The following is an 18,166-nucleotide window of genomic DNA, read 5'->3' as shown; positions in this document are numbered from 1 at the left end:
ATTTTACAACCTTCCTTGCCACAGTTGCTAAGTGAATCACTGCAGTTGTTACATTAGCAACACGGTTGTTAAGTGAATCTGGCTTCACCACTGACTTGGCTTGTAAGAAGGTTGCAAAAGGGGATCACGTGACCCCGGGACACGGCAACCGTCGTAAATAGGAGCCAGTTGCCAAATGTGTGAATTTTGATCATGTTGAATATGAAAAAACAGCCATAGGTCCCTTTTTTCAGTGCCGTTGTAACTTCGAACGGTCATTAAACAAGGACTATCTGTATAATTCTTCCTGAGTTTTATATTGATCGTGCTTTTTTTCTGAAAGGAAGAAGGAAGAAACCACAATAAAAAAAATGGAAAAATGAAATTACTTATCAAAAGCATTACTCATTATTATCCTTATCAAGTTGAAGGTGATGCTGAATTGAAGATGATACACACACATGCTATCAAAAGGAAGAAAAGATAGATACCTTTTAGATTGTAGTTTTCAGGGAATCTAAGAAGTCGCTCTGTCTTTACAATTAAATTATTTGGAGATCTAATCTAAACTTTCAGTTTTCCAATAGTTTAAAAGGAGTTTCAAACTCGAATGGGAGAGCCGCATTATATAAAATGTGTTAATTAGTGGGCCACATTTATAAACATGCAAACATGTAAGAAATAGCCAATGTTTATTCATTATTCGAGTGCAAAAGTTGGCTTGAAACTCAACATTAAGAAAACCAAGATCATGGCATCCGGCCCTCTCAATTCCTAGCAAATAGATGGGGAAGAAATGGAGGTAGTGACAGATTTTATCTTCCTGGGCTCCAAGATCACCGCAGAGGGGGACTGCAGCCAAGAAATTAAAAGACGCTTGCTCCTGGGGAGGAAAGCTATGGCAAATCTAGACAGCATACTAAAAAGCAGAGACATCACCCTGCCAACAAAAGTGCGTAGAGTCAAGGCCATGGTTTTCCCAGTTGCAATGTATGGCTGTGAAAGTTGGACCATAAGAAAGGCTGAGCGCCAAAGAGTTGAGGCCTTTGAACTCTGGTGCTGGAGAAGACTCCTGCGAGTCCCCTGGACTGCAAGGCGATCCAACCGGTCAGTCCTAGAGGAGATCAACCCCGACTGCTCTTTAGAAGGCCAGATCCTGAAGTTGAAACTCAAGTACTTTAGCCACCTAATGGGAAGGAAGGACTCCCTGGAGAAGAGCCTGATGCTGGGAAAGATGGAGGGCAAGAGAAGAAGGGGACGACAGAGAAGGAGGGGGCTGGATGGAGTCACTGAAGCAATAGGCTTGAGCTTAAATGGACTCCAGAAGATGGTAGAGGACAGGAAGGCCTGGAAGAACATTGTCCATGGGGTTGCGAGGGGTTGGACTTCGCAACTAACAACAACAACAAATTCATTATTCATTGTTTAAATTAGTAAAACAAATGCATATATAATTGCTTTGTAAATAATCATTGTTTAATCATTTTAAAATTAAACTCTAATAAAATTAAAATCTAAGGGATTGGTTTGGAGAAAACTCAGCAGCACTTTTTCGTGCGGTTGCTGATAAAAACAGGATCGCCAACATGATCACCAATGTCCGATAACAAGGAGAAGGAGAAGGAGAAGGAGAAGGAGAAGGAGAAGGAGAAGAAGAAGAAGAAGAAGAAGAAGAAGAAGAAGAAGAAGAAGAAGAAGAAGAAGAAGAAGAAGAAGAAGAAGAAGAAGAAGAAGAAGAAGAAGAAGAAGAAGAAGAAGAAGAAGACGACTAAACTAAAATGGCACTATTGATGAGAAGAAGAAGAAGACTAAACTAAAATGGCACTATTGATGAGAAGAAGAAGAAGACTAAACTAAAATGGCACTATTGATGGCTAAGGGAGCCAGTTTGGTATTGTGGTTTAGAAACCAGGCAGTAGGGTGTTCTAATCCCGCCTTAGGCACAGAGCCAGCTGGGTGACCTTGGGCCTGTCACACACTCTCATCCCTAGGAAGGAGGCAATGGCAAACCACTTGTGAAAAACCTTGCCAAAAAACCTGCAGGGACCAGTCCAGGCAGTTGCTAGGAGTCAACACTGACCTGGAGACACCTCCCCCCCTCAAATTTGATGTATAATAAAAGCAAAAAAACAGACTAACAGGGTTGGGGGGAATCTTGCTGATGTTCTAGTCCAGGGGTCGTCACACCTGGCCCTTTTATGACTTGTGGACTTCAACTCTCAGAATTCCTCAGCCAGCGTGCCTGGCTGAGGAATTCTGGGAGTTGAATTCCACAAATCCTAAAAGGGCCAAGTTTGAAGACCCCTGTTCTAGTCCAACCCTCTGCTTAAGCAGGAGACCCTATAACAGTGGTGGCGAACCTATGGCATGCGTACCAGAGGCGGCACTCAGAGCCCTCTCTGTGGGCACGCGCGCCATGCCCCAGAGATGGCAGCCGTCCCTCTTCAACCAGCTGCCCGCTAACTTGCCGAGGTTCCACGTGCCCGGATGCATCCCAGCATGGCTGGTTTGCCTCCCCCCTGTCCCCTCCCTCCTGGCCTCGCATGCTCTCCTTTTCCCAGGCACGACCCACTGCATCGCCTCCTCAGCTGTCAGCCGGCTGTCCAGCTCTGGGGCGGCTTCTCTGAAGTGCTGGCGGGCTGCAGAGCCCCAGAGTGTGCCAGTCGAGGGGCTGGCAGGCTGTGGCTGCTGACGGACACTGTCGGCCCCCATGCGCTCGCTGGCCTCTGTGTGCGGGGGCCGATGGTGTCAGGCAGCGGCCGCCCCGGTCCCTCCCTCGCCTTGCCCTGCGACAATGGCACCCCCGCCCTGCCTCGCCTTGCTTCGTCTCACCCCGCAGGACGAGCCTCCTGCCCACCACCCCACCTGCCAGAGACCCCCTGGATCTCCCCCAACCCTGCCCGGCCCCCACAGGTGTCCCTCCCCATGAGCAACATCGAGGAGACCACGCCCACCTTGGCCACATCCAGTCTGCCATGACCACAGCCATGCCTACCTAGTGGGCCACACCCACCTGGTACCCAGAGAGAAATAAGTGGGGTTTGGGTTGCAGTTTGGGCACTCAGTCTCTAAAAGGTTCGCCATCACTGCCCTATAACATTCCATTCAATCTCTCCTTGAAAGTCTCCAGTGATGGAGCATCCACAACTTCTGGAGGCAAGGAGTTCCGCTGATTAATTGTTCCCACTGACAGGAAATTTCCTCTTAGAGAACTAGTATAGGGTCTCCTGCTTAAGCAGGGGGTTGGACTAGAAGACCTCAAAGGTCCCTTCCAGCTCTATTCTGATTCTGTGGATCTGACGCTTGGGTGGAGTCTGTTCTGGTTGGCTCAGCTGACCTTGAAAAGTTATCTCACTTCCAGGGTTTGGGCTTGGGCTGATCTGTCCCGTCTCTCTGCAGATCTCAGTCAACATTTTCCGAATTCTTCCACCCAGTGAGAACCCTGAGTTTGATCCCGAAGAAGATGAACCAAACTTGGAACCGTCTTGGCCCCATCTCCAAGTAAGAGTCGTTCTGAAGGCCGTGAGATTAAGATGTCCCCTTGAGTAGTAGCTCCAGGGTTTGGATGTATCACCGGCTGGGCATGGTGGAACCCCACTTTTTCAAGGCGCTCAACCTTTGCCTCCTGGTGGAAGAAGAAAGTTGAGTTGGATTTGATGGATTCCCTCTCTTCTCCTTCCAGCTTGTATATGAATTTTTCCTCCGGTTCCTTGAAAGTCCAGACTTCCAACCCTCGGTTGCCAAGCGCTACATAGACCAGAAATTCGTATTGATGGTAAGTGAGACGGAAAGGAAGGGTTTTATGGCTGGGAATCATGGTGGAAAGGCTTCCCTCCAGAAATTGTGGGTGCTCCAACACTGGTGGTTTTCAAGAAGAGACTGGACAATCACCTGTTTGAAATGATATGGGGTCTCCTGCTCAAGCAGGGGGTTGGACTAGAAGACCTCTGAGGTCCCTTCTTTATGATTCTATGAGATAAATGGTGATAGATAGATAGATAGATAGATAGATAGATAGATAGATAGATAGATAGATAGATAGATAGATAGATAGATAGATAGATAGATAGATTAGATAGATAAATAGATAGATAGATAGATAGATAGATAGATACCATAGATAGATAGATAGATAGATAGATAGATAGATGATAGATAGATAGATAGATAGATAGATAGATAGATAGATAGATAGATGATAGATAGATAGATAGATAGATAGATAGATAGATCCAGAAGTTGTGGATGCTCCATCACTGGAGATTGTCAAGAGAAGCCATTTGTCTGGAATGGTATAAGGTCTCCTGATTGGGCAGGGGTTGGAATAGAAGACCACTATGGTCCATTCTGCTCTAAGATTCTATGAGATAAATAAGATGGATGGATGGATGGATGGATGGATACGGTATAGGGCAGAGGTCTTTAAACTTGGGCCTTTTGCGACTTGTGGACTTCAACTCCCAGAATTCCTCAGCCAGCATGCCTAGCTGAGGAATTCTGGGAGTTGAAGTCCACAAGTCATAAAAGGGCCAACTTTGAAGACCCCTGATCTAGGGCCTTCTGCTTGAGCAGGGGGTTGAACTAGAATTCGGAGGTCTTTTCTGCTCTATGATTCTATGAGATAAGATACAGAGAGAGGGAGGGAGGGAGGGAGGGAGGGAGGTTGTTGGTGCTCCATCACTGGAGGTGATGGATGAGACCCCAGGATGCTGCAACTGTCATAACTACGAGTCAGTTGACAAGCATCTGAATTCTGATCACGTGACTGTGGGGATGGTGCAACGGTCATAACTGTGAAAAATGGTCATCAGTCACTTCTTTCAGTTCTGTTGTAACTGCAAACGATCACTAAACAAATGGTTGTAAGTCGAAGATGACCTGGAATAAAATCTGACCCAGTCATATGATGACTTGCTTAGTGACCAAAATCTGATCCCAACTGGGGACATATGTTGAGGATTACCTGCTTAAGCTAGGAACAGCTTCCCCACAGATGAGAAATGGGGCCAAGACACAAAATAGATAAGATAGAATAGAACGGAACAGAACAGAACAGAAAATATGGAATGGAATGGAATGGAATGGAATGGAATGGAATAGAATAGAATAGAATAGAATAGAACAGAACAGAACAGAACAGAACAGAACAGAACAGAACAGAATAGAATAGAATAGAATAGAATAGAATAGAATAGAATAGAATAGAATATGGAATGGAATGGAATGGAATGGAATGGAATGGAATGGAATAAATAGAATAGAATAGAATAGAATAGAATAGAATAGAATAGAATAGAATAGAATAGAATAGAATAGAATAGAATGGATGGTGTGGAATAGAAGAGAAAAGAAGAGAAATAGAATAATAAAATATAACAATCCTAGCCTTGCCCATTAGGATGGTTTTAATAACTTACAATGCAATTAAGGTCATGAAACAGAAAACCTTCCAAATCTTTGGCAATGCTCTTTTTTCTCTTTCGTCCCCCTTCAGCTGCTAGAATTGTTCGACAGCGAAGACCCCAGGGAACGTGAATACCTCAAGACCATCCTTCATCGGGTTTACGGCAAATTCCTGGGCCTTCGGGCGTATATTCGCAAGCAATGCAATAACATTTTTTTGAGGTGAGTGGCTTCTTCGCCTTAGGTTTGCCTGGGTTTTCATCCCAAAACGATGAAGGTCTGTTGTGTTGTCTGCAACATTTTCTAATTTCTAATCTTGCACAAAGTCTCTGATTAATTCCTAGGAGAACCTTATCAACTGAGGCTGTAGAGCAGTTTTCAAGTTTAGGCCACTTTAGGACAGGTGGACTTCAACTCCCAGAATTCCCCAGCCAGTATCTTTTAAGCTGGATGAACTTTTAAGTCCCAGAATTTGGCAGCTGATATCTTTAAGATGAGTGGATTTCAACTCCAGCCTGCTGGCTGGGGAATTCTGGGACTTGAAGTCCACTAGTCTTTTAAGTGGCCAAGCTTGAGAAACACCATGCTAGATAGTGGCCCATGCACTCTTTTCTCTAACCAAATGCTGTCTAAATATGTTGGAGGCCAAAGCCCTTCATCCACAGCTGAAATTATTCGAATGGCAAGATATTGGGGGGCCAGAGGGGCATGCCAGCAGGCCCAAAGAGTTAATTCTGTGCTCTTTTCTCAGCCAGCTGATTCCTTCTCACTGCCTTAATTTCCCAAGAACCGTGACTTGTTGAAGCCTAAATGGGTGGATTTAAAACAAATGTTTTTTTCAGATTTGGCCCCTTTAAAATGTGTGGCCTTTTAACTCCCAGAATTCCCCAGCCTACAGGCTGGAGTTGAAGTCCATCCATCTTAAAGCATGCTGGCTGGGGAATTCTAGGACTTGATGTCCATATATTTTAAATTTAAAGCATGTTGGCTGCGGAATTCTGGAAGTCGAACTTCATCCATCTTAAACCATGCTGGCTGGGGAATTCTGGGAGGTGAGGTCCACCCATATTAAAGATGTTGTGTGGGGAATTCTGGGAGCTGAACCTCCACATGCCTTAAAGGGGCCAAGTCTGAGATACATTAATTTAAAATATTTGCATCCCATTTCTCTTAAAGCATGCTAGTTAGGGATTTCTGTGGGTCAAAGCCCACCCATCTTAAAGCATGCAAACAGGGAAATTCTGGGAATTGAAGTCCACCCATATTAAAGATGTTGGGTGGGGAATTCTGGGAGCTGAACCTCCACATGCCTTAAAGGGGCCAAGTCTGAGATACATTAATTTAAAATATTTGCACCCCATTTCTCATGGTTAAAAGAAACCTGGAATGGCTAGTTTTGCATCATCTGCATCTGTTTAGCCCCCCCCCCCGATGCTTAGAGCAGGTGGGTGGGGCTGGGTCTTTGCACTGTGAACCCACTTTGTGTGAGAGAGTCCAAGATCCCCCTGGATTCTCTTCCATTCCGTTCTAGAGTGGGAAGGCTACTTATTAGAGGGAAAGACTCTTCTGATCGGGAATCTTCTGGATTGTCTCCCGGTCTTGGGCTAGCTTGGCATCATGGTACAGGTAGTCCTGGACTTAACGACCACAATTTTGCCCAAATTGTCCTTGGCAAAGCGAGACCATTGTTAAGTGAGTTGTGCCCATTTTACAACCTTTCTTGACCCAGTTGTTAAGTGAATCACTGCAGTCGTTCAGTTAGTCACACGGTCGTTAAGTGAACCTGGCTTAACCCCCTGTTGACTTTGCGTGTCAGAAGATCGCAAAAGGGGATCACGTGACACACACACACACACACACACACCAGGACACTGCAACGGTCATTAACACAAATTGGTTGCCAGGGGTCTGGATTCTGATCACACGACCACCGGGATGCCACAGTGATCGTTAAGTGTGAAAAACGGTCAGAAGTCGCTTTTTTCCATGCCATTGTAACTTCGAGTGGTCACTAAACGGGGACTCCCTGTTGCCTTTCATGAAGGTGGGAAGGATGAGGAAAGGGGGCAAAGGGGAGAGGAGGGAGAGAGTTGCCTCTGCGGGCTCATCCGGCGGGGAAGACAATGGCGAGAAATGGCAGCCTTCCCTGTTTCTTCTTTTCCTTCCGCCCGACAGGTTCATCTACGAGACGGAGCATTTCAACGGAGTGGCGGAGTTGTTAGAAATCCTGGGGAGGTAAATCTTTCGGGGCTGGGAGAAGCGAGGCTCCTCCGTTAGGGCGTGTAAGGATGGCCGTTCCCCCCGCCCTTTAAAGCACAGTTTCCTCCCGACGGAAGGGAGCTCCAAGGTCATCTAGTCCCAACCCCCTGCTTAGGGTAGGATTCAGGAGAGCCTCTCTGAAGGAGGGCCCTCCAGCCTCCGGGTCGAAGATCTTTAGCCAAGGAGAATTCATGTGGCAGTCTGTTCCACAGGCTGCCGGTATAAACAATTCCTCCTGATCTGGATTTCTTAAGAACTATGGTTTTAGAGTCCACTGGTCCTCCTCCTGCCCACAGGAGAACAGAAGCGACGTTTTTTCTTCTTCCCTGCAGCAGCCCTTGGAATATTTGGAGACTGTTTTCCTCTCTTATCCGTAGACTGAACATACGGAGATCCTTTGACCTGATTGGCTCATCAGTTGGCTCTCCAGTTTCCACCTGTTTTTACATGATCCTTAGTACCCAAAAGGAAATGCCCACCTTTCAGCTTATTTTAGTGTATTGTAAAAGTCACTTTTTGTTGTAGGTAGTCCTTAAGACCAAAATTGGGACCAGAAGTCCCACCCCTAAGCGATCCGGTCATTACGCCTGATTTTTTTGGGGGGGGACCACAGTTGTTAAGCAAATCCAATTCTCCCCTGTGCATCCTTTGGGCACCTGCCAAGCCGGGCTCCTTTTGGGGTGAAGGATGAGGCTTTGGAAGTTGAACTGCAGAGCGGAGGCCAGGAGAAATAGCAGAAAATGGAGGGCCGGGCTGGAAGCCTTCATCAAAAATAAATAAAGAAACCCAGAAAGGTTTCAAAACTGTTAGAAGGGGGGACGGAGAGAAGGAGAGGAGAGGGAGAAGAGAGGAGAGGGAAAGAAGGAGAGGAGAGAGGAGAGGGAGAGAAGGAAAGGAGGCGAGTGAGAGGGAGAGGAGGAAAGGAGGGGAGGAGGAAAGAGGAGAGGGAGAGAAGGAAAGGAGAGGGAGAGGAGAGAAGGAGAAGAGGGAGGAAGAGAGAAGCAGAGGAGAGGGAGAAGGAGAAGAGGGAGGAAAGGAGAGGGAGAGAAGAGGGGGAGAAGGAGAAGAGAGAAGGAGGGACGGGAGAGAAGGAGAGGAAGGGAAAGGAGAGAGGGAGAGAAGGAGAGGAGGGAGAGAAGAAGAGGGAGAGGAGGGAAGAGGAGAGAGAGGAGAGGAGAGGGAGAGAAGAAGAGGGAGAGAAGGAAAGGGGAGAGGAGAGGGAGGGGAGAGGGAGAGGAGAGGAGAGAAGGAGAAGAGGGAGAAGGAGAGAGGGAGAGAAGGAGAAGAGAGAGGAGAGGGAGAAAGGGAGGAGAGGGAGAGAAGAGAAGGAGAGGGAGGGGAGGAGAGAGGGAGGAGAGGGAGAAAGGGAGAGGGAGAGGAGAGAAGGAAAGGAAAGGGAGAGGAGGAGAGGGAGAGGAAGGGAGGGAAGGAAGGAAGGAAAAAAGGAAAAAAAAGGAAGCAAGAAAGAAGAAAGAAAAAAGGAAGGAAGGAAGGAAGGAAAAAGAAGGTAGGGAAAAGAAAGAAGGAAAGGGGATGGGAAGAAGAGAAAAAAGAATGGAAAGAAAAGAAAGAAAAAGAAAGAAAGAAATGTAAAACTGGAGATGATTCTTAAATTCATTTACATCCATATTTCTCAACCTCTGGGAAATTCTGGCTAGGGGAATTCTGGGAATTGAAGTCCACTCATTCCAAGTTGCTTAGTTGGGAAGCCCTGATCTAGCTCCCCCGCCACTGATACGAGAAATTGGCTGCTACAACGACGACCCTGCAAGGGATGACCCTCCCTCCCGTAAACCCCTCCCTCGGCTTCGCTTTCAGCATCATCAACGGCTTCGCCCTGCCCTTGAAGGCGGAACACAAGCAGTTCCTCATCCGGGTCCTCATCCCGCTTCACTCCGTCAAGTCCCTCTCCATTTTCCATGCCCAGGTGAGCCAGCAGTGCCCGGGGATGGGTGGGTGGCAGAGAGGAGCGCTCAGGGCGCTCCGCGGTTCAGGGAGGCGCCCGAGGGTCCTCGGCTCTTTGCGCCCCTGACCTGGATTCTATTGCTCTGCGCCCACTCTCACTGGACTTACCTCCCTGTGGGGCGGGGGTCCACTGTCCACACTGCCCCCAAGGAAAATGAGGGGGGGGCACCCAGGCTCGCAATAGCAGTATCCTTTGTTGTGACAAACCTGCAGGTTGAAAAGGGAAGTCTTAGTCTTATCCCGGTCAGGATAAGAGGGGAGAAGAACAGACAAAGGTCTCACGCAGGGAACTGGTCTGCCCTGGCTGTTGCTGTGGGATTTCTGAGTGGCCTCCTATCCGTGCACTAGCTGGCTTTCTGGGATTAACGCCTAGGCTGGCTGTGGGCTGCAGAAGCAGAAGGGGGGGCAGCAGTGTGGGTTGATTTTTAGAAAATTTTAAATATCACAACTTAAAATATCACAACTTAAAATATTTGGGTTTTAATTGGTTTTATTCGGCGGGGATTGTGGGTTTGTTTTTGTTTTAAAAAATGTTGTGAGCCGCCCTGAGTCCCTTGGGAGAAGGGCGGGATACAAATTGAATAAATGAAATGAAATGAAATGAAAGAAGGACCTTGAGAAATGGTCTCCTCTCCTCTCTTCCAGCTGGCCTACTGCGTGGTCCAGTTCTTGGAAAAAGATGCCACGCTGACCGAGCACGTGAGTCCGGCCTTTGCAAGGGGTAGGGGACAAGCAGCAGGGCAGGGCTCATGGCCCCAGTAGGGTGGAGGGCCACAGGTGGCTGGGCACGTTTTGGCAGCATGGCAGCGGACCTGGGTGCGAGAGGCTCCTTTGATCCACAGCAGGAGTTTACTTTTTGTTTATTCCTTGCATTTCTAGAAGTGCTCAACCCCACCAAGTGACTCTGGGTGGCTTAAAATTCCATTTTTCCCCCCTCTCCTTCATTTTCTCTCTCTATTGAAGTATAACATCTATCCCATTGCAATTCTATGGCTCCATATTATGGCGATAGTCTTATGGTTTTATCTTAATTTAATATTTTTTCTCCCATATTGTATGGTCCACATATCTTATATATACACAGGTCGTCCTTGTTTTATGACCACAATTGCTCCACAATTGAGCAATTTCCCACAGGGCTTTTTTTATAAAGAAAGAGCAGGCCTCCAAGCTGTGTAAAGCTTTGAAAACTGGCAGTAGAGCCTCCATTGCTAGGAGCAGCATGCCTCCAGAATAAAGACCACTTAAATATTTAGATGATTCTGGAAGAGGCTACGTTTCGTTAAGAGGCAGGGAGTTTGGATCCATCATCTACAAAGGATACATATAAAATAATGATACATACAAGGTAGTCCTTGACTTACGACCAGAACTGAGCCCAAAATTTTGGTTGTTAAAGGAGACATTTGATAAGTGAATTTTGCCCCACTTCACAAACTTTCTTGCCCCAGTTGTTAAGTGAATCACTACAGTTAGAAACACAGTCGTTAAGTGAATCTGGCTTCCACATTGACTTTGCTGGTCAGAAGGTCACAAAAGGGGATCACATGACCCCCAGGACACAGTGACTGTCATAAGTACGAGTTAGTTGCCAAGCATCTGAATCTTGATCACGTGACCGTGGGAAGACTGCAACGGTCATACGTGTGAAAAATGGTCATAGATCACTTTTTTCACTGCCGTTCTAACTTTGGTCGCTAAGTGAACGGTTGTAAGTCGAGAACTACATATATATATATATTTGCTGGCGCCTTATTTAAAGTAAATGTGCATATCAATGATTGCATGACCTCTGTAGACGCCACATGCTGAATAAAAACGAATAAATAACTTTCTTTCCTTTGGCAGGTGATCCGCGGCCTGTTGAAATATTGGCCGAAGACCTGCACCCAAAAAGAGGTACAGGGTGGCGGCGAGGAAGGGAGGAGGGAACGCGTGCAAATGGGGGGAGAGTCCTGCAAATGCATCAGCCTGTCTGCTGCTAGAGGGCCCCCCTCTTTTCATCTCCTCTCTTCCCCCCCCTTGATCAGGTGATGCTCTTAGGAGAAATTGAGGAGATCCTGGACGTCATCGAACCGTCGCAGTTTGTGAAGATCCAGGAGCCGCTCTTCAAGCAAGTGGCCCGGTGCATCGCCAGCCCCCACTTCCAGGTGCCTTGGGGAGGGGGCACTGAGCAAAGGGTGGGAGGGGGGAACCATCTTACGCCCACACTCGGGGTATGGAATTTCAGTTGCCAAGCAATGCGGTCATTAAGCAAGTCGTCACCTGTCCAGGACTGCATTTTACAACCGTGTTTACTGCGGTCATGCTTGTTAAGTGAATTGTGTGGTCACTAAGTGAATCTGGCTTCCTCTCCCCTCCAATTGACTTTGCTTATTGGAAGCCAGTGGGAAGGTTGCAACTGTAGTACAATTGTGATGAATTGTGATCAGGGGACTGCAGGGGATGGTGCAACAGTTGTAACTTTGAGGGTGGGTCATAAGTCCCTTTTTCTGAGGCCGTCAAAACTTCGAGGCATTGTTAAGCAATTGGTCGTAATTCAAAGACTGCCTTGCAGGTAGTCCTCTGCTTACAACCATTCATTTAGTGACCTAAGTTACAAAGGCACTGAAAAAAGCGACTTGTGACCATTTTTCACACTTAATGACTGTTGCAGCATCCCCAAGGTCACGGGATCAAAATTCGGGGCTTGACAACTGATTTATATTTGTGACGGTCAGAGTGTCCCGGGGTCATGTGATCCCCTTTTGCGACCTTCTGACAAACAAAATCAGTGGGGAAGCCAGATTCACTTAACAACCGGGTTACTAACTTAACAACTGCAATGATTCGCTTAACAACTGTAGGAAGAAAAATCAAAAAATGGGCTCCACCGTATTTGCAAGTCGAGGACTCCCTAGATTAAAGGTAGCTGGGGTAGGGACTTTTTGGTGGGCTTTCAAATGCTCATGGCCCCCTTCTCCCCAAACCAGGTGGCTGAACGGGCGCTGTATTTCTGGAACAACGAATACATCCTGAGCCTGGTGGAGGACAATTGTCACACGGTACTTCCTACCATCTTCGGCACGCTCTACCGTGTCTCCAAGGAGCACTGGAACCCGTGAGTCCGCCGCACCGGGGAGAACGTGGTCAGAGAAGGAAGGCTTCCTCAGATCTCCCCCACGTTAGAAAACCCACCTGGGGAAAGTCCACTTCCCACTTCCTAGGTTGTGCTTCCTGTCAGTCGGAATGGGACAACTCGCCATGGTCTGCTCACCACGGGACACGTTGCTGCAGGACAATTCAGTAATTCAGTTTAATTATTTAAAATCAATAAAAATATCCCAAAAGGTGCTTTTTTCAGGAGGCAACTGGACTTTCTTGTTCTTTCTTTGAAGACGTTTCGCTTCTCCTCTGAAGAAGCTTCTTCAGCTCTGACTGGATGGTGGGGAATGGAAGGATTTATACTCCTTGCAGACAGCTGGTCATTTGCCTTCTTTCAGAGAGCCGTTGAGGCCACTTGGAGGTTTATCTGTGTCCTCAGGGTCACCTGAGTGGTGCAAATGGGTGTGGAACACTGTCCTTTCAGCAGTTCCAATAAGAGTCCACATCCATTTGCACCACTCAGATGACCCTGAGGACACAGATAAACCACCAAGTGGCCTCAACGCCTCGCTAAAGGAATGCAAATGACCAGCTGTTTGTTTTTCTTTGAAGACGTTTCATTTCTCATCCAAGAAGCTTCTTCAGCTCTGACTGGATGGTGGGGAATGGAAGGATTTATACTCCTTGCGGAAAAACTGGTCATTTGCATCCTTTCAGAGAGCCGTTGAGGCCACTTGGAGGTTTATCTGTGTTTTCAGGGTCATCTGAGTGGTGTAAATGGGAGTGGAGCCGCCTTGGCTACAGGATGTTTTCAGCCCTGCGTCCCTTTGCAGTTGGAGACAGGTGCAGGCTGTTGGGGATGAGTCTGGGGTGTCTGCATCTCCAACTGAAGCGCAGATGGTTCCTGTAGCCTGCAATGTTTCCTGGAAATCCATTCATAGTTCCACACCATTCAAAGGGCGTTCATCCCCACGACTCTCAACAACTCTCTAAAAGTGCAAGTCCCCATATCAAAATAACTTCCCTTATGTGCGGCCAAATTTAAAAATTACATTTAACACAGCACAGTACCTGAGCAAAATGGTTCGGCTGAGAGATCGGCATATATGAGACTGATTGGGGGGTAGATTGTAGGGGTGGTAGTGAAATATAATTTTATCATATTTTATCTCTCTACATCTTACATCGCCGTATTTGATTCTAATTTCATTTTAAAAATGTTATTTTAATCCCAATTTCATTTTAAATGGTATTTTATTTCTATGTTATCCTAAATTATATTTTAACTAATTCCATTCTAAATTGTTTTTACTGCATTTTAGTAGAATGTGTGTTTAGAACTCTGCACCTTGATATGGCCCGCGGGCTAATCGATAAAGATTATTGTTATTAAAAGTGTAAATGACCAGCTCTCTGCCAGGAGTATAAATTCTTCCATTCCCCACCATCTAGTCAGAGCTGAAGAAGCTTCTTGGATGAGAAGCGAAACGTCTTCAAAGAAAGAACAAAAAAGTCCAGTTGCCTCCTGAAAAAGTATCTTTGGGACAACCGTGACCTGAATGATGGAGAATCTCCATAGACAATTAAAAATATATACATTATTTTTTGTCATTCACATTTTATTTTATCCCTTATTTGGCATCCTTTCCTTAATGATTCTATTCAACTATTTCTTCGATATTAGTGTGACTCTTGTCTTGCAGCAAGTTGTCCCACAGCAAGTTGGCCATGGCGAGTTGTCATAGTTGTGGGACTGTAGGGATGTCGGCCTCTGTGTGTCCCAGGTTCATCTTCTCCTTGTCCTCACCATCCCATCCCATCTCTCTTCCCAGGACCATTGTGTCTCTGGTCTACAACGTCCTCAAGACCTTCATGGAGATGAATGGCAAGCTCTTTGATGAACTCACTGCCTCCTACAAGGTGGAGAAGCAGCAGTAAGTGTGTTTGTGTGAGTGTGTGAACCGTGGGGGTGAGGAGATGGTGGGGGAGCAACTCTGGTGATGGAACCGAAGAATAGAGCTGTCTGGTCCAGGAAGGGTGGTGGTCCTCCATGTTGTCTAGTTTCAGAAGATGTGGTTGGAAAGCCGGACAGGCTAAACCAAGGATGTCCAGCCTTGGCAACTTGGCTGGCTAGGGAATTCCAAGTCCACCCATGGACTTGGCTGGCTAGGGAATTCTGGGAGTTGAAGTTCATGGGTCTTCAAGTTGCCAAGATTAGACATGCCTACCCTAAACACTGAGTTTACAATATTTCCCTTTCTGCATGCCTGAAACAGTACGACCAAATTCACATGAGATGCTAAGCTTGGCTTGGTCTTGTGAATTGGGCTGGGCGGGGGGTGGGCTTGCCATCTTGTACCAAGCCAGCTCATTGTGTTAGTTGATGGTTCATGCAACTATCACAGAATTGTGGACTTAGAAGGGATCCCAAGGATAAAATACAGAATAACAGAGTTGGAAGGGACCTCGGAGGTCTTCTAGTCCAACCCCTTGCTCAAGCAGGAGACCCTATAACATTCCAGTCAAATGGTTGTCCAGTCTCTTAAAAGCCTCCAGTGATGGAGCACCCACAACTTCTGGTGGCAAGTCGTTCCACTGATTAATTGTTCTCAACTGTCAGGAAATTTCTCCTTAATTCTAGATTATATATTCAGGAAAACCAGCTAAACCATCCATGAGAGGAGGGGGTGGTCTCTGAAACCAGCAGTCCTCAACCTTTGTGGCTTGGAGGCCTGGCTGGGTGGGGGGAGAGGGGAACCAGGCCACATGAGCTGCGGGCCAGCGTGCACATGCATGCGCATGCATCCCAACTTGCCCAAGTTGAGCTGCACGCATGTGTGCACGTGCACCGGCCCATCGCTCTTGCAGTCCGGTTCTGAATAGGCCACGGCTTGGGAGCGAGACGCAGCCCGGGGATTGGGGACCCCTGACTTAGGTACAATTTTTTTTGGCCCAATAGCTGTCCAATCTCTAGAAAACCTGCAAGGTTTCCCCTCAACACTGTTAATTCTGAATTCTGACATTCTTCTGTGCACCTGGTTGGGGGGAGATGGACCGGAGGGTGGTGGTGGATAGGAAGCCTCCTCCTTTGCCCCTGACCACCCCCTCCTGCCCCTCCCCACAGGGAACTGAAGAAGGAGAAGGAACGCCAGGAGCTCTGGAGGCATCTGGACGAACTTCAGCTGCAGAAACTGCAAGGCTTGGAAGAAGCCAAGATGAACCGCCTGAATTTGCAACGCACCCTGGCCAGCTAGGAGCCCCCTCCGCTCCTGGAAATGACCCCCGTGGGCGGTGGGAGCCCTCCATCGTCCCAGTCTGCGACAGCTGGCGCCCTCCCCTCCATCGTGTGCTGAACTGGACCTCCCGTCCTCGGCTGCCCCCCACCGAGGCCAGCTGGAAAGCAAAGGATCAGAGTTTTGGGGCTGGGCTGGGGGGGCAGCAGAGGGAGGGGGCAGAGAGGAGTTGGCAGAGCCCCCTGCTGGCCTGCGATTCCCCCCCCCAAAAAAAAACTGATGGGCCTGTAAATAATAGGGGAGGCACAGTCTTGCAAAGACAGTTGGGGGCAACGGTTAGATCGGGAGGGGTGTGGCCTTCTAAGGCACGGTTGTACCCAAATCTATTTCCCATCTCTTGGGGGGGGGAGAATTGGAGTGCAATACCGAAGAGGGAGGGGGACAGGGCTCCTCCCCCTCCCCTGGTACTCCAGGCCAGCGAAAATGCCCACCCTGTAGTAGTGACCCTGACCCCAGGGCTGTAGAGCCCCCCCTCACCTCCTAACCCCACGCTTCCTTCCCCCCAAGGGTCCGTCTCCTCTTTTGCTGGTGAGGAGGGGCAGCAGGCAGAAGAATGGTTCTCGGGGGGGGGGCATGTGCCACCAGAGAAGAAGGGGCTGCCGTCCCGGGAGAGGCCTGCGCAGGGTGCGTGTGTTCAAAAGCGTGTGGTGGTCTTGGCGTGGGGAAGAAATTTGCTCCCACCCACCCAATTGTTTATGTGGGTTTGCAGTTGCGTCTGGCCGGCTATGTGGCTGCGTGTGCGAGAGAGGATGCAGGTGGTCTTCACTTTGTCCTCTGCAGTTCTGGGTGGGGGGGGCACGTGCAGGGGGTGTCTCTGTGTGCCCCCTTTCTTTGGTTTGTGTTCCCCAGGGGGTTTCAGAACACACACCCCCCCGAGATACTTCGCACAGGGCCAGAACGGGGAGCGCCCAAAGGATTTCCCTTGTCAAGGGCTGCTTTTGCCCATGGCCGGAACAAGCCTGCCCTTCTCCTTCTCCTCTCCATTTCTCCTCCTTCCTCCATTTCTCCTCCTCCTCTTTTCCTCCTATCTTCCTCCTCCCATTTTCTCTTCTCCTCCTTCCTCCTATCTTCTTTTCTCCTCTAACTCCTCCCCCCCCCATTCTCTTCCTCCTCTTCTCCTCTTCCTTCCTTCTCCTCTTCCTTCCTTCTCCTCTTCTCCTCTTCTCCTTCCCCTATCTTCTTTCCTTCTCCCTCTCCCTCTCCCTCTTCCTCTTCTCCTTCCTCCTATCTTTTGTCCTCTAACAACTAACTCCTCCTCCTCCCTGTTCATTTCCTCTTTCCTCCTCCTCTTTCTAATTCTTCCTCTTTCCTCCTCCTTCCTCTTTTTCTTTTTCTTTTTCTTTTTCTTTTTCTTTTTCTTTTTCTTTTTCTTCTTCCTCTTCCTCTTCCTCTTCCTCTTCCTCTTCCTCTTCCTCTTCCTCTTCTTCTTCTTCTTCTTCTTCTTCTTCTTCTTCTTCTTCTTCTTCTTCTTCTTCTTCTTCTTCTTCTTCCCCCTACCCCCTCCCAGGTCCCTGACCTTGGGGAAGACATATTTGCTGGATAGGACACTGGGTGACTTCACCGGGTTGTAGCAGGCTCTGGGTGTGTGTCTGTGTGCGCGTGTGCCTGTTATGTGTATTTAGGACGTAGGAGAGTCAATTTCAACCACCAAAATCTTATGGCAGGATGCAGTGCAGGAAACCCACCACAGTAGCCTCTCAGATGGGCCTTGCTTGCGGGGGGGGGGGGGGAAAGGCTGCCCATAAAAACACCCTGAAAGCAATTAATTCTTTTCTCTGGAGGTGTCAGCAAACAGATGTGTCGGACTGCATCCGGCTTGGGATGCTGAGAGACTCAGAACATCTGGGAAGCAACCTGAAATGGGTTCTTCAACCCTGCTGCACCTGGATGGGGACTGAGCAGAAAAGGATTTTTTAAAAAAAAAAAACACAATTTTTGTAGCTCAGAGTTGAACTGTAATTCCCTTGGTGCTCTCTGAGCTTGGTTATTTTCTTGCAGATGTTTCATGACCCAACTAGGTTACATCAGTGCTAGTCAAATCAATCAGAATAGAACTGGAAGGGACCTTGGAGGTCTTCTAGTCCAACCTCCTGCTCAAGCAGGAGACCCTATACCATTTTAGACAAGTGGCTGTCCAGTCTCTTCTTTTTTTAAAAAAAAAAAATATTTTATTGATTTTTTTT

At 47.8% G+C, this 18,166-nt stretch overlaps 1 protein-coding gene across 1 annotated transcript in view; it reads left to right on the top strand.

The window, feature by feature from the left end:
- Positions 1 to 15,944, top strand: part of PPP2R5B (protein phosphatase 2 regulatory subunit B'beta) — a 31,895-nt gene extending 15,951 nt beyond the window's left edge. The window contains exons 4-14 of the mRNA XM_015825332.1: positions 3,379 to 3,480; positions 3,662 to 3,754; positions 5,474 to 5,604; positions 7,558 to 7,617; positions 9,460 to 9,568; positions 10,252 to 10,305; positions 11,455 to 11,505; positions 11,637 to 11,756; positions 12,579 to 12,706; positions 14,523 to 14,624; positions 15,815 to 15,944. Of these exons, the coding sequence (XP_015680818.1) occupies positions 3,379 to 3,480; positions 3,662 to 3,754; positions 5,474 to 5,604; positions 7,558 to 7,617; positions 9,460 to 9,568; positions 10,252 to 10,305; positions 11,455 to 11,505; positions 11,637 to 11,756; positions 12,579 to 12,706; positions 14,523 to 14,624; positions 15,815 to 15,944 (1,080 nt within the window). The remainder of the gene's footprint in view (positions 1 to 3,378; positions 3,481 to 3,661; positions 3,755 to 5,473; positions 5,605 to 7,557; positions 7,618 to 9,459; positions 9,569 to 10,251; positions 10,306 to 11,454; positions 11,506 to 11,636; positions 11,757 to 12,578; positions 12,707 to 14,522; positions 14,625 to 15,814) is intronic.
- The last annotated feature ends 2,222 nt before the right edge of the window (positions 15,945 to 18,166 follow it).

The sequence above is a fragment of the Protobothrops mucrosquamatus genome, unplaced genomic scaffold (genome assembly GCF_001527695.2).
Source record: "Protobothrops mucrosquamatus isolate PMUCROS unplaced genomic scaffold, P.Mucros_1.0 scaffold2599, whole genome shotgun sequence".
NCBI classification, from domain to species: Eukaryota; Metazoa; Chordata; class Lepidosauria; order Squamata; family Viperidae; genus Protobothrops; species Protobothrops mucrosquamatus.
Note: the sequence above shows the minus strand (reverse complement) of the source record. Positions and strands in the feature narration are given on the sequence as shown.